The 18,929-nt window shown below is 44.2% G+C and overlaps 1 protein-coding gene across 9 annotated transcripts in view; it reads right to left on the bottom strand.

Moving 5' to 3' along the window:
* Positions 1-547: 547 nt before the first annotated feature.
* arhgef4 (Rho guanine nucleotide exchange factor (GEF) 4) overlaps positions 548-18,929 on the bottom strand; it is a 70,629-nt gene continuing 52,247 nt past the window's right edge. For 5 of the 9 annotated variants that reach the window (XM_072704318.1, XM_023822298.2, XM_072704319.1 and 2 more), the window contains 12 exons: positions 13,490-13,635; positions 11,358-11,504; positions 9,959-10,135; positions 8,949-9,140; positions 8,355-8,534; positions 8,033-8,265; positions 7,800-7,929; positions 7,582-7,713; positions 7,234-7,480; positions 6,536-6,613; positions 5,378-5,546; positions 4,958-5,080 (listed from right to left, as the gene is read on the bottom strand). In XM_072704318.1, coding sequence (XP_072560419.1) covers positions 5,380-5,546; positions 6,536-6,613; positions 7,234-7,480; positions 7,582-7,713; positions 7,800-7,929; positions 8,033-8,265; positions 8,355-8,534; positions 8,949-9,140; positions 9,959-10,135; positions 11,358-11,504; positions 13,490-13,635 — 1,829 coding nt within the window. In that variant the 3' untranslated portion in view covers positions 4,958-5,080; positions 5,378-5,379. Of the gene's footprint in view, positions 5,081-5,377; positions 5,547-6,535; positions 6,614-7,233; positions 7,481-7,581; positions 7,714-7,799; positions 7,930-8,032; positions 8,266-8,354; positions 8,535-8,948; positions 9,141-9,958; positions 10,136-11,357; positions 11,505-13,489; positions 13,636-18,929 lie in introns of all 9 variants that reach the window. The other 4 variants (XM_023822296.2, XM_023822299.2, XM_023822294.2 and 1 more) reach the window with 3 other exon arrangements.

Genomic DNA, 18,929 nt, shown 5'->3' with positions numbered 1-18,929 from the left:
TCAATATTGCAAGCTATCTTTCTATACAAGCCTCCTCTGAAATCTGAAAAATACTATCACAAATAACCCCCTCACATATACCAGCAATTTCTGAAACCCAGTGCTTTTAAACAGTCCCTAAATGGTTAATTGGATGTAATTAGAGATGCCCTCCAGCTGACGCTGATTACAGCATCACCCCAAAGCTCCTCTTATCCAGGAACATAATTGGATTGGTCTGGGATAGGGGCGCAGTATAGCATGTAAGAGCCCAAAATCTTTAGTGGCATCCCTGGGGCCTGTACTACGAAGCAGGGTTACTGGCTTATCGGGGTAACTTGTCGGATTTAAGGTAGTCTGGGCAAAATGTAAGTGAACGAATATGAAGTCCATTTAAACTGTGGTACCTTAAATCCGACAAGTTACCCCGATAAGCCAGTAACCCCGCTTCGTAGTACAGGCCACTGAGCACTGTTACCTGATGTTATTTGGCGTTACTCACTTCAATTTCAAATCATCTGTGCGCATCAAGTTTCAGGACGTGTTTAAAAAAGTCACGAGTAAAAGACACATTGAACAATTTTATTACCAAGAATTTGAGTGCATACGTAAACAACCAAACACATACAAAGATAATGTACAAACACTGTTGTTTTTTTCATTTCTAAACAAACTATACTTACATTTCACAAATGCCTTTGCTCACGCAGCAAGCAGACTTACTGGCATCCTGTCAAACCCAGTGCTATGCTGTTTTTTTTTTTTTTTTTTAAATAGAGACTGGCTTTAAATCAAATTACAGGAAAACTGCGTTTTTTAGACGACAACGCTGTAAATTAGCAGTGCTAAGCAGGACAGGAGTTGCATATCACATGTACCTTTGGAGAAATGGAATTTAAGATTCGTAATGTCCCTAACGACGGCAGATGCGATGATAGTTCTCAGAAATCTTAAACGTATTAAAAACAAATTAACATTTTGATTAGATTGAAAGGTTCAGTCAGGGACTGAATGTTAGCATAAATAGTTCTGAAGTCTGCTCGAAGGCATTCAGTTATTCAGACTACAGTAGTTAATCTCTGGAAACAATGAAGGCTTTGCAACTGTTTGTTGGTACGTAAACGTAATGCACATTCAAGTGTTAATTGGTTTTTATTAAATTACGCTAAACTTGACTGTGTTGTAGGTCAGTTATAGGGTTACGCAACTGTCGTTGACACTTCTGATTTTGAACCCTCTCCACTTCAACCTCGGACCCTCTACAATATGAGGATAATCCAAACATTTATTCTTGTGGGCAGTTTGTGTGGCTAATCCAAGGGTTTATGGTTAAAACAACAAATTATATATATAGGCTTAGTATATCAAATGAAATCATAAACATTTTGGCATGCACTCCGATCCTGGTGGAATAACGGTAAAAGTACTATATATTTTAAATATCAAAAACCCAGGGCACCACCCGCAGGCTATATCAAAATAAAGCGTTATGCTTCTGAGATGTTTGAACAAAAGCCGCTATTTGCATATTAAAACACGTGTGACAGAGTGTACACAAATGCATGAAGGCAAACATAGTCGTATAAGCTCTGCGAACAGCATGCAGTTTGAGCAATGACACCCAGGACTTGCGGGTAAATATTTGGAGGTCCTCGAGACCGAGATTAAAAAAAAACCTTGAAAGAGACACACTGAAGGCAAAGTTTACCGATATATCATGAAATACCACTAGGGGGCAGAATGAATTCAAACAACCTGAGAAGGTGAACGTGGTTTGACCAAAAAAAAAAAAATCAACATCAAAGCATAATGCTTAGGTGGTTTATCTAATACTCATTAAAGGATACAGAGGTAATTTATGAAACAGCAAAACTCCCAGTTAATTTTAGCATGTTAAAATAAAATCAGGATTTGCCTTATTAGAACAACTTCATTTCCAGAAAACCTAATTCTACACAATTCAATAAAATTCTCAAAGGTCAGCTGATTAGTTCACAAGGATGTTGAAACATAACTAGCATAGAGAAATGGTGCGATGTTTAAGGAGAGGTCTGGAAATCACCGCTACATGATTTTCGTCGGCGTGTTTTGGACAGTCGAAAGGACGTGATGTCGCGTGGAGAGGCACCCCCGGTATTTGTGTTATATTTCGTTTATCGTTCTCAGGATTCCGCTGCTCTGTTTCCACCCTGTAATGACTGCGTGTGGCACAGTGGACGCTTATCTACGGATAAATATACGACTGCACGGCAGTGTCAGCCTCGCTTGGAAATAAACGAAGCAGAGGTAATTCACCAGCTCGGGTAGCAGTGAGAGAAGTTAACAATAAATCCTTCCAAAACCAGCATCTCTGTGCATACTCTCTAGTCCCCAGCCGTTCTCTCCCGCAAAGAGCCTGGGAGCGAACCTTATTGAAAATTTACAAAAAGAAAAAGCAATCTGATCGTTCAGTGTCAGTCAGAATGGAGGTAGTCGATTTGGTGCGCAGTTATTCCTAAAAGGGCGACCTTCCGTAAATAATGTGTAGAAGGGCAGAAAAGATGTCCATCAGGAACTGTGTGTGTGTCCTTGGAGCACAGTAAACATTATGATTGGCTTTGAGATTCAGTGTGCTCTCTCATATATTAATTCTGTAATATTACCTATTTACTCTGATAAATAAACTTTATCTCCCTCCTCTACATCAGTCGCGCAGAAATCACAAGCTATAAGTAATTTGAAAAATGTAATGAGTGTTCATATATATATAAGTCTTGGAGGAAAATACAAACCTTACGTATGTACAGTACTGTGCAAAAGAAAATTATGTTTAAAGCTATTTATCTGGGCAGTAAGCAGGGGCGTCAGTAGGTCTATTTGAAGTGGGCTTTAGCCCCCCTAAAATGTTACTAGCCCCAAATAAATGTGTATTTATTGGATTAAGTCATGAAAAGTTTGCCATTAGCCCCCATAGTAAAGAGTAAGACCCCCATCCATTAATCTCCGGCAGTAAGTGCATGATTGCTGAAACATTTAACACAGAATGTGTGTGTGTGTGTGTATGTATATATATATATATAGACGCACACACACACACACACACACAATAAAAAGCTACAGTGATGGAAGTGATGGGTAAGAGTTACTGATATCTATGATCTCATTCCATGTATTTGTTAAATTCCACCACCAGCTCACTTAATTAAGTTAGTTGATTAACTTCATGAGGTATTGATCAGCCAAATAAAATGTGCTTGTGGTCAAGTGTAACAAATCAGGGATATATTGGATGGTTTCTGTAAATACAGCGTCGATCTAAAGAGGTTTTGACACATTCTGACAGACATAAAATCATAGTTTTATAGCGACATAAAGATCATTTAAACATAATTTTCTTTGGCAGCCTAAGATTTCTGCACAGTACTGTATATACCTATATGTTGTATAGCCTTATATAATAGGATTTAATTTTGTATTGAGTAGCAATGTATCAATGGAACTATAAATAAAGTGATATTCTATAATGCCAGTGGTAACATGGTTTAGTACCAACACTGACCTCAATCCCATATTCTTCCGCTCTCTTTAAGGTAGTCTGGGCAAAATGTAAGTGAACGAATATGAAGCTTCTCTCACCTCTGTCTACAGCCCGGACTCCGCCGGACTGGCCGAGCCAGCCGGAACCCCTTCCTGCGTCCTACGACCGCAGGCAGTTGCATACTGTAGCAGCGTCGCAGTGAGTCTGTACCGGTAGGGGGGGTACGGCGCTTCTACGCCTGAGGCAGCTGATCCGCGCTCATCCGCTTTGGGCTGTGACTAAGGTCAGTCCCCATAGGCACATTTAAGTAAATTGTTTTTGGGGAATTTGTTAACTTTTATTATTATCAAAAAATATATCCAAATGGTTTGGTTATTTGTACGCCTAAGTTTTACCTGTAGTTTCTAAGGGAGACTTTAGCACCAATTTTACAGTATTCAGTTCTTTTATAAAATCCTTCTTACTGATATGGACTTTTGGATGTTAGTCTTAAACTTGGTTCAATTTCTAAACTGTGAAAAACAGGATATTCAAGCATTCTGCTCCTGTGTTCCTGTGTTTAAAAAGTCTAATTGAATTAGTAGCAAGGCATTTTACTGGGGCTGGGTTGGAGTTAAAAAAAACCTCTCCTTTCGTAGTAATTTGTGCAGACATTGAATAGCACTTTAAGAAACATTATTAAAAACAGACATGCCCGGAAGTACATAAAAATGTTTGAAATGACAGGATGCAAGGTGTTCAACCACAGTACGAATTTCTTGGTGTCAAGCTTAGGACAATAGAAGTTTTAGCTGGACAAGAATCTTTGGGATAATTTTATCTTTGCATACAAAAGTATCATCCACACTTCTGCCTAAATGGAATCGAATCTGGTGATCTTTGCCAAAGATAGGATTCCTTGTCACGTGTAACTTTTTTTTTTCCCCCACGTTTCCAACGGTAATTCGGTCAAAGTAACAACTTGCGTACAAAACCCCAATGATCCGGCACGGCGAGCCATCGGCGAATGTCGGAAAAAGCCAGACGATGGATGCTGGGAGGAAAAAAAACAAACCAAAGATCCTGTCTTCAGGCCAAAGTCCTCCACAGACGGTGATGTCACAGCATGAATCACATGATCGTCTGGAGCCATAACAGTATTAGTACAAGTAGTTGCAGTTGAAGTAGTAGCATAGTAGTATTTGTAGTCCTAGTGCTAGGATAGCAGTTACTCTCCCTAAGTTCCAACAAGTCCGGGAGCCAAGTCTCAAAGTCTGATTGTAACCAACCTATAAAGTGCTTTCCAAAAGAAAAAAAAAATCAATGTAAAAAATATTATAATAATAACAATAAAAATAACAATAATAATAATATCAATAAGGAAAAAAACTAAAGGACAGGAAAAAGGAAGAGGGTAAAAATGGAGGTGTAGGCACAAGCACAGCGGTCACTTCTTGAAGGGCGTGAGCCTGCCGATGTTATGCCAGAAGTTTGAGGTCTTGCGCTTGGGCTCTGCCAGCATGAAGACCTGCTGCTGCGGCAGGGAGGTCGGCAGGGTCGGGTGCTTCTGCCGCAAGAGGAAGTCGTAGTAGGGCCTGGTCACAGCTGTGGGGGGGGGGGGAGAGCGAGGAGGACTGTCAGGGGAGGCAAGATGGCTGCTCGTGTGTGAATGAGAGGCCTGGATTTACTGCGAGTGAGGGTATCTTGTTTAAAATTGCCTTGAGTTCTTCACATTTAGGTGTAAGGGATTAATAAAGCCCTGCCACTAGAGGGAGACAGAGAGGACAAGCCTTTTTCATCAGTTTGAGATGGTGGGCAGTACTATGGGTAATCTGTTAGGCCACCTAAGAAATCCAGAGGGTAGGGGAGACACCAGTGGGGGTTAGGGGGTCACACTCTCACTTTTAATGGATGGGGTCGTGACCCCGGGTGGACACCCAGGATAGGGCCCTGCGCAGGACTTCTCGAGTCTCAGGGAGAGGGCGAAGGGGGAAGTCTGTGATCCGTCGGAACAGGGAGGGGTTGAAATGGAGGAGAGCATGGGTGCTGAAGTCGAAAAGGTGCCGAAAGTCTGAGCCAGGGGGAGGGGAGCATTTGTGACAGACAAACCGGCAGACAAAGCAGGTGGATGAGAGAAAACATAACAGGAAGAGAATGAAAAGATGACGCACACGCCACACCATGCTCTGTCCTAATTCCAAGCAGGTCATGAGCGTCAGCTGGAATTTATGCAGAATAAAGCAGGATGATTTAGCAGATCCACAGTCAAGCTTGGGGAATTGAACAGTGCCAAGCAGCTTGTGATGTTGCATTGCTAGTTTTCTCTCAGACATATTCATCCATGAAGTCGAAAAGGAAGGAATGCAAAAGGCCTAGCATACATTAACTTAGCGTTCACTAACCTGCCATTTGCTAACCTAGCATTCCCTAACATGACACTTGCTAACCTAAAATTTCCTAATGTAGTCTTTGCTGACTTAGCATTTACTAACTTAGCATTTTCTAACCTAGCAATGCTAACCTAGCATTTTCTAACATGGCACTTGCTAGCCTAGCATTTCCTAATGTTGCCTTTGCTCACTTAGCATTTACTAACCTAGCATTTGTGGTAACGCTTTACATTAACTGCACCTTCATAATGCTTTTATATTGGATCCATAAAACGTTCAGTACACCTTCATAATGAATTCATTGAGTATTAGTAAAACATTCATAAACATCATGTATGTATACCTTAACATCCTAACATCCCTTAACAGCTATAATATACATTAATAACAAACATTATATAATAATAACAAACATTATAATTGTATAATCATGTAATGTTTGTTATTAATGTGTATTACAGCTGTTAAGGGATGTTAGGATGTTAAGGTGTACTTGCATGCTGCTTATGAATGTTCTATAATGCATTATGAATGCATTATGAAGGTGCACTTAATGTAAAGCATTACCGCATTTGCTAATCTAGCAATGCTAACCTAGCATTTCCTAACGCAGCACTCGCTAACCTATAATTTACTACACATGGGTTTGTAAAGAAATTCAGAGTAGTACCTTTAGGCTTTCCTGCCGGGTGACTTTTGTTTGCATTCAGCATTGCCTGCTTCTTTTGGATTTCAGTAATGGCAAAACCTGGAAAAAAATTGTACAACTTCATAAAAGATCTACCCATGATAGTTTTCTGCATAAATGAAAAAGAACAGATGCTCTGATCATTCCAGAGAACCCCAGAACCTGAGAGCCAGGCCAAAGGGTTTCAAGAAGAAAAACAAAAGAACATCAATCAAGACTTAGTGTACAGTCACAGAGGTAGGATTAAATCAAGCGTGAGACGGCTTTATGGGCAAATTGGGACATAAATCCACCAGTTCCCTCCAACAACAAATGTCTGCGGCCTTGCCAAAATACAGGCATTAACATATCAGGCCCCAACAACATATTTTACTACAGATTTATGCATTCTTCTTAATAACAAGGGCTCAAAGGTCACAATCATAAAATACCACCAATGGACTGAAATAAAATACAGTCTAAACCATTTGGTTTTTTTTTAACACACAGCCTATTTAAAAGGCAAGTTGGAGCTGTTGGGAATCATTGGCTCGTGGCCTATTGGCTCATTTCTGCACAGAAGAATTGAACCACATCCCGTCTTTAGGACAGATGGACTCATGAACATCTCAGCAAATCACAAGAGGTCTTAAGAATGTGGCATAGTGATCTAACCAGAAGGGGTTGAAGGTGGGCCTCACCTGTCTCCTGGTCATGCCGCACCTGCCCGCGCTCATCAGTGAAGGCCCGCAACCACCTCTGCTTCTGTTCGGGCTTCTTGGCGCAAAGCAGTAGGGCTTCGCCCCCTGCTGCCACTGAGCACAGTTTCAAAGCGTTCTTCACGCTCAGGTTAAAGTCCTTGTCCTTGCCATCCTCCAGGTCCAGCACTTCCATTTGGTCCATGTCCACCCGGCCCTTGTAGTACAGTATGTCTCTACGCAGCAGATCCTAGGTAACATGGAGATGCACAGGAGAACGACCTAGACCGTGTTCCGCTCATTCCTCTCAGACTTTCATGATCACGCAACTGATGGCCAGCTGCCACTTACCTTTTTGCAGTAGACCATCTGGTGGTCGAAGAGGAAGAACATACGCTGCTGGCTTTTCGCTTGAGGCTGGGATATCTTTGTCAGCTCTCCTGAGAAGATGAGGTCTGAGCTCCTGGCGAGTACATCTTCACCCTGGACGTAGCACATGGAGGCTCGTGAGGAAGAAGCCACACAATGGATGGGTCTGGAATGGTTCCTGTACTTTACTATTAGCTCACCTCCCAGTCTTCTATGGAGCTCTGCCACTGTGCGATCTTGTCGATGTTCTCCAGCCGCCTCTTCCTCTCGTTGATGAGCCTGGCAACGTTCTTCATGGCGTTCAAGGCGGCTTCCACATCTTTGTAGTCCCTGCATGCCAACGAGTGGCCAGTTAGATTATGGTCATATAAACTCTTTGACCAGTTCCACAGTACTGCATGCTGGTGGTGGGGGAATATGTTGGACATTATACCTGTGCTGAGGGTTGGTGTACTTGAGCAGCTCAGCCAGTTGCAATGGGTACTTGCATATCTTCTGGACCGGCGTGAGCAGGAAGCCATCCAGGGAAATATCAATCATTTTCTGCAGCAGACGGCAAGCCTCAAAGAAGAATACATATTTGTTGATCTTCATGAGCTTGGAGAGTTGGAGACAGGCGTTGGGGTGATTATTACAGTATTCCGAGTATATCTGAAAGTCTGTTTGCTGTAATGAAAGAAGAAAAAAGTCTTATTACAAATGTGAGGAAAGCAATTACCAAAGTGCAGAATGAGGCTATATTGTATGGTGCTTACGTGCTCCAAGAAACAGGAACCTATTTCACTCAGGTGAGGTTGTTCCTTGTTGAACTTCTTCTCAAGGCCTTTGAGGAACTTCCTTTGGAAGCGGTAGATCTCCTCGATGTTGCCAAAAATGGTTCGGAGCTGATCTTCGGTGAACATATCTGTCCTCTTGCGGCATTGTTTGATGTAACCCTGCAGGAATCCAGCACCGTTGTGAGGTGGAGAACCAGTCTATGTTACTGTAGGTACTGATGTACTTCATAGTGATAATATATTAGATGACAGAGGTGCTCCCTGACTGCTGAGAGGTGTTCCTCAACTTCTCATTGAGTACTTCAGTGATATAGTCCACCACTAGACAATCTGACTGAACTAAACAACATTCTTAAACACTTGATTAGATGCATGTAGTCCACTGGAGAAATGTAACAAAGCATGAAGGTGGTTGGAATACTCAAAAACAGTTTGGATCAAGTACCGTGGTATGAAGGTCAACAGGGCCATTTCTTGGGACTTGAACCAGAAATCTTCTAGCTCAACCACTTCTTTGATACCTTCTGCCCGTTAAAGGCCACTGAGGCTAAGTGACATGGCTGGTCACCTTACCTCACAGATGTCCTTTAAGTGCTTTATGTAGTCCTTCTCGGTGCTCATGATCTCGTTGATGACATTGCTCCGCATCTGCTCCTTGCAGGGCAGGCCTGGGCCCACAAGTCTCCCCACACCACCCCCGTCCTCTTCCCTGGTGCCCTCCAACTTGGCTAGGTAGTCCATAGGCTCATCTTGGTTCACACGTAGCTACAGTACAGAGAAGAGCCAGAATGTAGGGTGTTTGCCATCTCACCACCTTGCTGTTTCACTATGGTAGAGTGCCCTCTAGTCTAGTCTCTCAGAATTGCTGACCATATAGTTTTACTCAGTCAATAGACCTACCTGTTACCCCAAGACCTCTGCCTGTTATGTTATTTTATATACTGGAGTTATATACTTATACATGCCATGGTAGAACTCTTTATGTGAAGTCACTGTGTTGATGTATGTTTCTGAGATTTGAATTCTCAGATATCCTTTTGGAAAATTTCAGAGAAAACTCACCTGGCCCTAAAAGACAGGATATCTACCCTGCTGGAGAAAAAAACTGCTTGACCACTATGAGCTGCTTGACTGACTTATGATAGTTGACTAACTTAAGGTTTGTCGTCGCATGATGGTTTGGTGGTTTAGCTGGTCACGCCACCTTATGATGGTCATTCTAGCTGGTTTAGCTGGTCATACCAGCATGTGCAATGGGTGACCCACCCAGCTAAACCATCAAAGAGTAGCACGAGCTGGTACATGACCATCTAACACCATCTTAGTCAATTTTAGGCAACTAAAACCAGCTACCAGCATAAACTGGTTTGTAGCTGTATTTTTAGCAGGGTACCAGGTTTCGGAGACGTCTTACGTAGCTCCACACCAAGTGAGATTCCTAGATTTAATACCTACCTTAAGGACAAGTAGTAAATGAGGACAGTTTTAATGAGTTAAAAATGTGACGTGTCTCTTGTGTAAAGCGGTTAAATTCCCGTGTGAGGATCTGGGGGCAGCCTAAAGGGGGCAGGAGGGCTTCTCACCCGAACGAAGCTGGCCGGGAACCAGCCCTCGCTGTCCAGGATCCGCCCCCACCACCACTCCTTATTGGTGGCGTCCACTACTTCAATGACGTCGCCGGCCTTGAAACCCAGCTCTTGGTCATCCATGGTGACATGATCCCATAGGGCCTCTGCACACACGCTGCCATCGCTGATCAACTGGGGGGGTGGGGGTGGGGGAGGCGAGGGTTATGATCAGCACTGGAGGAGGAGGACCGGTGCACAACGCAAGTCATGTGACTCTAGCTGGACAATACATTACAATGACAGCTTTGCTGACATTTACAGCCACACACAAAAAAACACAGAAAAATGTTCCTCTCCTTACAAATCATGCTGCAAATTGCAGCGTTAGTGCACCATGAACACAGCCCTGTGACTCAGAAACTGCAGGTGGCTGAAGGGATTAATCGCTAGAAAAATCTGTCAACTTCAGTCTGACTGTGCTTCAGAATGAGGCCTTAAACGTGGACTGACGTGAAAAGCCATGAGAGCTACGATATAAACAGCCAGCATGCAGCCAAAGGCACGCACAGATTCTTAAGGACACCAAAACTACAGTCAGCTAAATGATGCAGAAACACGTTGCTAGTTTGAGTAATGTAGTACACACAGTGCAAACACACACATGCACACACACACATACACACTCACACATACGTACACAGCCAGGGCAGCCATGACGCAGCAAAAAATTGATTACACATGGAGTTTGGGGTGGGGAACACATGGGTCGCTTAACATGCAGGAGAGTGAGAACAGACTCAGGCTGTTCACCCACAACTCCTTTAACATTCCATCGCCATGGCGACCAGCACCGCAGACCGTTGCTAAGTGACACAGCCGCAGACGTTCTCAGCATCCCATGAATCATTACATAACCTAACACTCCAAAGCGTTGTGAGTAGACAGCAATCGAGGGCGACTGAGTGAAGATGCAATTCTCTCATTGGCTTGGATGATGGATGATCATACGTGGCGTAACTCAACTGCAAATATGCTGCTATGCTTTGCTGCATGCAGACATAAATGCATGGATGCTAAACAGCCTCTCTGCTTGCATCTCTAGCATTCAGCCAGCAGAAGACATGGAAATCGTTGTCTTCGATGTCCGCCACGGTATAACTGTGCCACCGTTCACCTGGTAATACACGCATCCTCATGCACACACATTAACTCCAGGCTCTGCAGAAGCGGACACCAGCTGCCTGCGTACGACCAAAATCAGGCCCGCGAAGCCTCTGCGCGGCCGAGCCCCCCAACTGCTTGGGGGTGGGTGGGTTGGGGGGGAGGGGGATGTGACCCCCGCAGAGGAGGAACAGAGGTCGTGATGCTCTGCGGATGGCCAGGAACAGGCACCGGGTCATGGACCACTGCTCACCGTTGCTACGGATGACAGGAATGGCTCGGTGCGGATGAGTAAGTCAGCGCCAGGGCTCAGCTGAACGATGAGCGAATGGATGGAAGGTCCCAGCAGGAAATGTAGACGAACAAAACGAAAGCCTTCCCCTGCTCTTCTTAGGATAGCCTAACCGGCAGACCATAGAAAACACACGTCATGTTCGACCCTCCCCGCAGCGTTGCCCCTCGTAGCTGCCTTTACCTGCGTCCTGGATTCACAGAGAATGTGAGGTGCAGACCCGCCCCCCCCCCCCAGACCCCCCCACGAGACTCTAGCGCAGCTCCAGTGGTAACGGTGGCAGCGCCACCTGGAAGATCAGCGTAGCGGTGGCAACCGTGGCGACGGGCACCTCTGCCTTCTATTCCTGCAATTTCGGATTACAGCGGCGGAGGAGGAGAGCGTTATCCGGACGAGCTGGGCAGACTGGCGGAGAGCCGCTCATCGTGCCCCCCCCCAGTGGGATTCTGGGGGGAGGGGGTGTGCATGTGCACGTGAGGTGTTCCACGTCTGCACTGCCTCGCTCACTTCCTCTTCCTTTCCATCCCTCGCTCTGCTGCTTCCTCTTATGCGCAGTCAGGAGTGTCGCTTGATCTCGCCGTTCCCAAATACCCCTCCCAATGCTGCTTCCATCTCTCTCTCTCTTTCTCTCATCCCTCTCTCTCCTTGTCCCTTCCCCTCGCTCCCTGTTACTGCTAATCTTCTTACGCCCAATAATGTTCTCTTTTCCCTTTCGTTAGAAATGCCTGTTTTGTCTCTCATCTGAAGGACGAAAAAACCAAGGCGGACTCTCTGTGAGCCCGCTGCGGGAATTCGATCTGGCTCCTGTGCATTTCCTTCCATAACTTAATTAGTCTCCTCACTCTTGTTACGAAAGCGACCAATCAGCCATCTCGCTTCCGCGCCGTATCCTAGATACTGATCGCGGCCGCAGCGTGATAGCAGGAGACGGCGGAAATTCACGGTATGTCATCTTAAAAGCTGTTTTGTCTCCTACGGTGTCAGTGATTCATTAAGGCCGACTGAGTGCAAGAATCCCGGGGAATTCTGAGAATGATCTTAATTAAGGGAAAAGGGTTTAATTTTCACGTCTTGCCTGCAGGGAGGCGACAGACAGCTCACAACATCACGCTGATCTCTTCCTGTTGACAGCCTATACTGCTTTCCATGGCTCCGCCCTCTCATCTCCTGCACTTCCTGCACGGATTTCATCTCCTGCACATCCCCTCCCCCCCAGCCCAGTTCAGAGGGGGTTTGTGGTCATTCCTGTGAATCATCACAGGATCACATCTCCATCCTTTCAGACGCACCCTGAACAACAATGACGACAACATTCCTACTAGCCTAATGCCCCCATGTGTTCCCTGAATGTTCTTGTTGCAGTTCTGGTCCTTGAATAGTCTTATTAGCTTTTTGCTTTGTTGCAATTTGTTCTGTACCAACTGCTCCAATACTATCTACATTTGTACCTCGGTGTTCATTGGAAGCTCAGCCTATCTGCACTTAAGCCTAGTTGACTCCATGACAACAAGTACGTTTATGATGTGCAAATTGCCTCACTTGTACATCACTTTGGACAAATGTTTGCTAAATGTGCAAAATATAAACAACCTCAGGAAAGCCTTCATGCAGAGAGAAGCACAGGCTTCTTGGGGCAGGAAACTCAAAACTGTCTCTGAAATCGCAGATTTAGCATTCTGGATTGAACTAACCCTAATATTCGCATCCTGGAGGGGGGGCTCTGTAAACAGCACCCTGCCGTCACTATCAGCATGAAATCAGCACAGTACGAAAGAGTCTTAATTGTTCCTACACCAGATGGCTTTTGTAATCTGCGGCGGTTGTGCCGTCTCATGTCGGAGATGGCGGGATGGCCCATCTTTCATCCAATCAACGTCTACAGCAGATGCCAAAGAAGAAGATTTGTTGATCACTCTGCCACTCAAGGGGGCTGGGGGCGGGGTTTGATTTGGGTGACATGGGAGACACAGGAGGTTGTGTTGACTTGGGAATATTTATGTCAATGAGAGGGTGGAGCGTTTCGAGCGCACACACACACACACACTCCCGGGAAGAGGGCGGTACTTCAGCATGGAAAGAGCAGTGTCTCGTACCTCGTTGATGGCGAGCTGCTCCCCCCCCCCACCGGGGTGGCCGAAACGGTGGGCGGAGCTGCGGAACTCATCATACAGGTCCTCCTCACTGCCCACATCATCGCTCGGGCCGGCCCTGTCAAGCGTCCCGTCAGGAATCACCACCGCTGGGGGGGAGGGCAGTTTCTGTTACAGCAATGAACCACCCATATACAGCGCGGCACTGATTTACGTTCCAGAAAAACCAACATAAATTTAAGTAACATGAATAAGGAAACCCCAAATGATTTTCCCAATTATCAGTAAAACTATGAAAACAATTATACAAGTAACAAAGAACAATTTGAAATGAATAATTAATACAATTTTATGTAATGAAGTTTCATAGAACGGTACCAATACATAATGTTGTTTTGCTTCATTGGCTGAAACCTCAAAGTCGGAAAAATGACCACTTGTAGCATTTTTTTATTTATTCTTCGGCTGAAAATGGTTGAAAGTTCAAACTTCTGGTACCAAAACCCAAAAAAGGACAAATAAAGCGTCAACCAAGTTACTGAGGACAATCGTCAATCTTTACTGCAATTCAAGTTGGCAGATGCCACAAGTGCATAGGATACCAGCCCAGCAGGGATGCCAAAATCCCATAATCTACTTTTGTCTGCAGATTTCACCTGTTTTATTGGTTACCATCTTGCACAAATTCAGACTGATTGCTCGGTTCAAAGGTTCAACAGCATTGGTCCTACATGAGACATAAGATTTGCATGTTTCAGACTCCGTAACCGCTCCCTCGTGTCCTCCAGCCTGTTAGATAGATTGAGTGCCGTCTGTTCCAGGGCATTCTGGACTGTGTGGCGTGTGGGGACCTTGTGGGGACCTTCAGCTGACTCCAGACATTGATGGGTGTCAGAGTCATAAGGTCACAGGGGCGGGGTCTTGGAAAGGAAGAAAAATGCTGATCCACTCGGCCGATGTCTGGAGCGATCCCTATTAAGCCCATTCTATTAACCCCTCACTCAACCCTGACTTTGCCCTTTGGCATAGTTTTTAAAAAACCCTACTCTGTCATGTGACCAATGTGCAGAACGGTATGTCGGTACTGCCTGATTAGGTACAGACTGGCTGAAATCTGGGGTAGAACATAGTAGTCATTCCAAGCCTCACATCATAAACCTGGCCAGGAAATAAAGGCAGTGCTATGGAGCCATACTGCTTCCTCCCTTCCAGAAAGTTCTTTCTGCCTCTCCTCTACTTGGTATCCTGCCAAGGATGATGCCTAAGTTCTCTCACCCCTTTCGGGCGAATCGATTGCTCCGATAAGGGCCTGGCCGTGGTCATGGGACGGCTGCTTTCACTGTCTGGACTAAATGGGAAAAAAAGCAAAAGAAAAAAAAAATCAATCCTTTAATGAGAGGATGTCTGACTTTTAAATGCATCCTGGAACCAGAAAAAAAAGAACCTTACAGTTGCCGGGGGTGACACAATGTTCCCATTCTGTCCTGATCAGTCGCAGCGAAGATCCGTGTGATGATGCATGCATGTATGTGTGTATGAGCTGATGCCGGGGGGGGGGGGGGGGGGGGATAATTCTGTTCCACTCCTCAGTGTTGGTGAGCTGTGGGCAGCTTATAGACTGAGGTCCCCATGTCCCTATGAGACCTTGACACTCGCTATGAAGGTCCATGTTCCTCCCCAACATAACACATGAAAATTTCACCTTTTCTGTATTTCACCTTTCAGCTTTTCATCCCAAATATCAGAAAGACTACAACAGGGAATTAAGGTTTCCTTCTAACATGGATTTAATACATGGTATGGGTTCTCTTAAAAACCACAAAACCCCCACCAGATGGGATTTCATTACACATCCATTATGTACATCAATGCCAAACAGCCCCTGAGGAACATGAAAGACTTATTAAAATATTTAGATTGATGGCTTTGTGTGTAACACAGAATCCTCAGAGTGTGGGCAGGACTGTGAGTGACAGCTGGCCTGGCCATTGTGGGGTGCTAAGCCTCAGGGAGGCGGGGCTGTCACTCATGAGTGACAGCTGGCCTGGCCACTGGGGGATGCTGAGCCTGGGGTAGGGTGGGCTGCCTCCAAGGCTTCCATCAAAACACATCTGTGTTTATGTGTGAATATATGATCATATTGTGCTCTCTGTATTTTTGTCCTTGTCAGCACAGTTTGGTAACATGATTTGATATCATAAACACCAATCCAAGCCGGCTGCATGTAAGTCAGGTCCAGATGCTACCACATTCCCATTGAGACGCAATATCCCTGGTGCTGGACGTCACTTTCTGAGTTTGCTAATTCCCGTGTCCTTATAGATGTATACTTATGGTAAGCTCCGCCTTCTCTATCCTAAATGAGTCACTTTCTGAGTTTGTTAATTCCCGTGTCCTTATAGATGTATACTTACTGTGAGGTCCGCCTTCTCTATCCTAAATGAGTCACTTTCTGAGTTTGCTAATTCCTGTGTCCTTATAGATGTATACTTACTGTAAGCTCCGCCTTCTCTATCCTAAATGAGTCACTTTCTGAGTTTGCTAATTCCCGTGTCCTTATAGCTGTATACTTACTGTGAGCTCCGCCTTCTCTATCCTAAATGAGTCACTTTCTGAGTTTGCTAATTCCCGTGTCCTTATAGATGTATACTTATGGTAAGCTCCGCCTTCTCTATCCTAAATGAGTCACTTTCTGAGTTTGTTAATTCCCGTGTCCTTATAGATGTATACTTACTGTGAGGTCCGCCTTCTCTATCCTAAATGAGTCACTTTCTGAGTTTGCTAATTCCCGTGTCCTTATAGATGTATACTTACAGTAAGCTCCGCCTTCTCTATCCTAAATGAGTCACTTTCTGAGTTTGCTAATTCCTGTGTCCTTATAGATGTATACTTACTGTAAGCTCCGCCTTCTCTATCCTAAATGAGTCACTTTCTGAGTTTGCTAAATCCCGTGTCCTTATAGATGTATACTTACGGTATGCTCCGCCTTCTCTATCCTATATGAGTCACTTTCTGAGTTTGCTATTTCCCGTGTCCTTATAGCTGTATACTTACAGTAAGCTCTGCCTTCTCTATCCTATATGAGTCACTTTCTGAGTTTGCTAATTCCCGTGTCCTTATAGATGTATACTTATGGTAAGCTCTGCCTTCTCTATCCTATATGAGTCACTTTCTGAGTTTGCTAATTCCCGTGTCCTTATAGATGTATACTTACGGTATGCTCCGCCTTCTCTATCCTATATGAGTCACTTTCTGAGTTTGCTAATTCCCGTGTCCTTATAGCTGTATACTTACGGTAAGCTCTGCCTTCTCTATCCTATATGAGTCACTTTCTGAGTTTGCTAATTCCCGTGTCCTTATAGCTGTATACTTACAGTAAGCTCCGCCTTCTCTATCCTATATGAGTCACTTTCTGAGTTTGTTAATTCCTGTGTCCTTATAGATGTATACTTACAGTAAGCTCCGCCTTCTCTATCCTATATGAGTCACTTTCTGAGTTTGCTAAATCCTGTGTCCTTATAGATGTATACTTACGGTAAGCTCCGCCTTCTCTATCCTATATGAGTCACTTTCTGAGTTTGCTAATTCCCGTGTCCTTATAGCTGTATACTTACGGTATGCTCCGCCTTCTCTATCCTATATGAGTCACTTTCTGAGTTTGCTAATTCCCGTGTCCTTATAGCTGTATACTTACGGTAAGCTCCGCCTTCTCTATCCTATATGAGTCACTTTCTGAGTTTGTTAATTCCCGTGTCCTTATAGCTGTATACTTACTGTGAGCTCCGCCTTCTCTATCCTAAATGAGTCACTTTCTGAGTTTGCTAATTCCCGTGTCCTTATAGCTGTATACTTACGGTATGCTCCGCCTTCTCTATCCTATATGAGTCACTTTCTGAGTTTGCTAATTCCCGTGTCCTTATAGCTGTATACTTACAGTAAGCTCTGCCTTCTCTATCCTATATGAGTCACTTTCTGAGTTTGCTAATTCCCGTGTCCTTATAGCTGTATACTTACAGTAAGCTCCGCCTTCTCTATCCTATATGAGTCACTTTCTGAGTTTGTTAATTCCTGTGTCCTTATAGATGTATACTTACAGTAAGCTCTGCCTTCTCTATCCTAAATGAGTCACTTTCTGAGTTTGTTAATTCCTGTGTCCTTATAGCTGTATACTTACTGTGAGCTCCGCCTTCTCTATCCTATATGAGTCACTTTCTGAGTTTGTTAATTCCTGTGTCCTTATAGATGTATACTTACAGTAAGCTCCGCCTTCTCTATCCTATATGAGTCACTTTCTGAGTTTGCTAATTCCCGTGTCCTTATAGCTGTATACTTACGGTATGCTCCGCCTTCTCTATCCTATATGAGTCACTTTCTGAGTTTGCTAATTCCCGTGTCCTTATAGCTGTATACTTACGGTAAGCTCTGCCTTCTCTATCCTATATGAGTCACTTTCTGAGTTTGCTAATTCCCGTGTCCTTATAGCTGTATACTTACAGTAAGCTCCGCCTTCTCTATCCTATATGAGTCACTTTCTGAGTTTGTTAATTCCTGTGTCCTTATAGATGTATACTTACAGTAAGCTCCGCCTTCTCTATCCTATATGAGTCACTTTCTGAGTTTGCTAAATCCCGTGTCCTTATAGATGTATACTTACGGTAAGCTCCGCCTTCTCTATCCTATATGAGTCACTTTCTGAGTTTGCTAATTCCCGTGTCCTTATAGCTGTATACTTACGGTATGCTCCGCCTTCTCTATCCTATATGAGTCACTTTCTGAGTTTGCTAATTCCCGTGTCCTTATAGCTGTATACTTACTCTGAGCTCCGCCTTCTCTATCCTAAATGAGTCACTTTCTGAGTTTGCTAATTCCCGTGTCCTTATAGCTGTATACTTACTGTGAGGTCCGCCTTCTCTATCCTAAATGAGTCACTTTCTGAGTTTGCTAATTCCCGTGTCCTTATAGCTGTATACTTACTGTGAGCTCCGCCTTCTCTATCCTATATGAGTCACTTTCTGAGTTTGCTAAATCCCGTGTCCTTATAGATGTATACTTACTGTGAGGTCCGCCTTCTCTATCCTATATGAGTCACTTTCTGAGTTTGTTAATTCCCGTGTCCTTATAGCTGTATACTTACTGTGAGCTCCGCCTTCTCTATCCTATATGAGTCACTTTCTGAGTTTGTTAATTCCTGTGTCCTTATAGATGTATACTTACGGTAAGCTCTGCCTTCTCTATCCTATATGAGTCACTTTCTGAGTTTGCTAAATCCCGTGTCCTTATAGATGTATACTTACGGTAAGCTCCGCCTTCTCTATCCTATATGAGTCACTTTCTGAGTTTGCTAAATCCCGTGTCCTTATAGATGTATACTTACGGTAAGCTCCGCCTTCTCTATCCTATATGAGTCACTTTCTGAGTTTGCTAATTCCCGTGTCCTTATAGC

Source organism: Paramormyrops kingsleyae, chromosome 21, assembly GCF_048594095.1.
Source record: "Paramormyrops kingsleyae isolate MSU_618 chromosome 21, PKINGS_0.4, whole genome shotgun sequence".
Lineage (NCBI taxonomy): Eukaryota > Metazoa > Chordata > Actinopteri > Osteoglossiformes > Mormyridae > Paramormyrops > Paramormyrops kingsleyae.
Note: the sequence above shows the minus strand (reverse complement) of the source record. Positions and strands in the feature narration are given on the sequence as shown.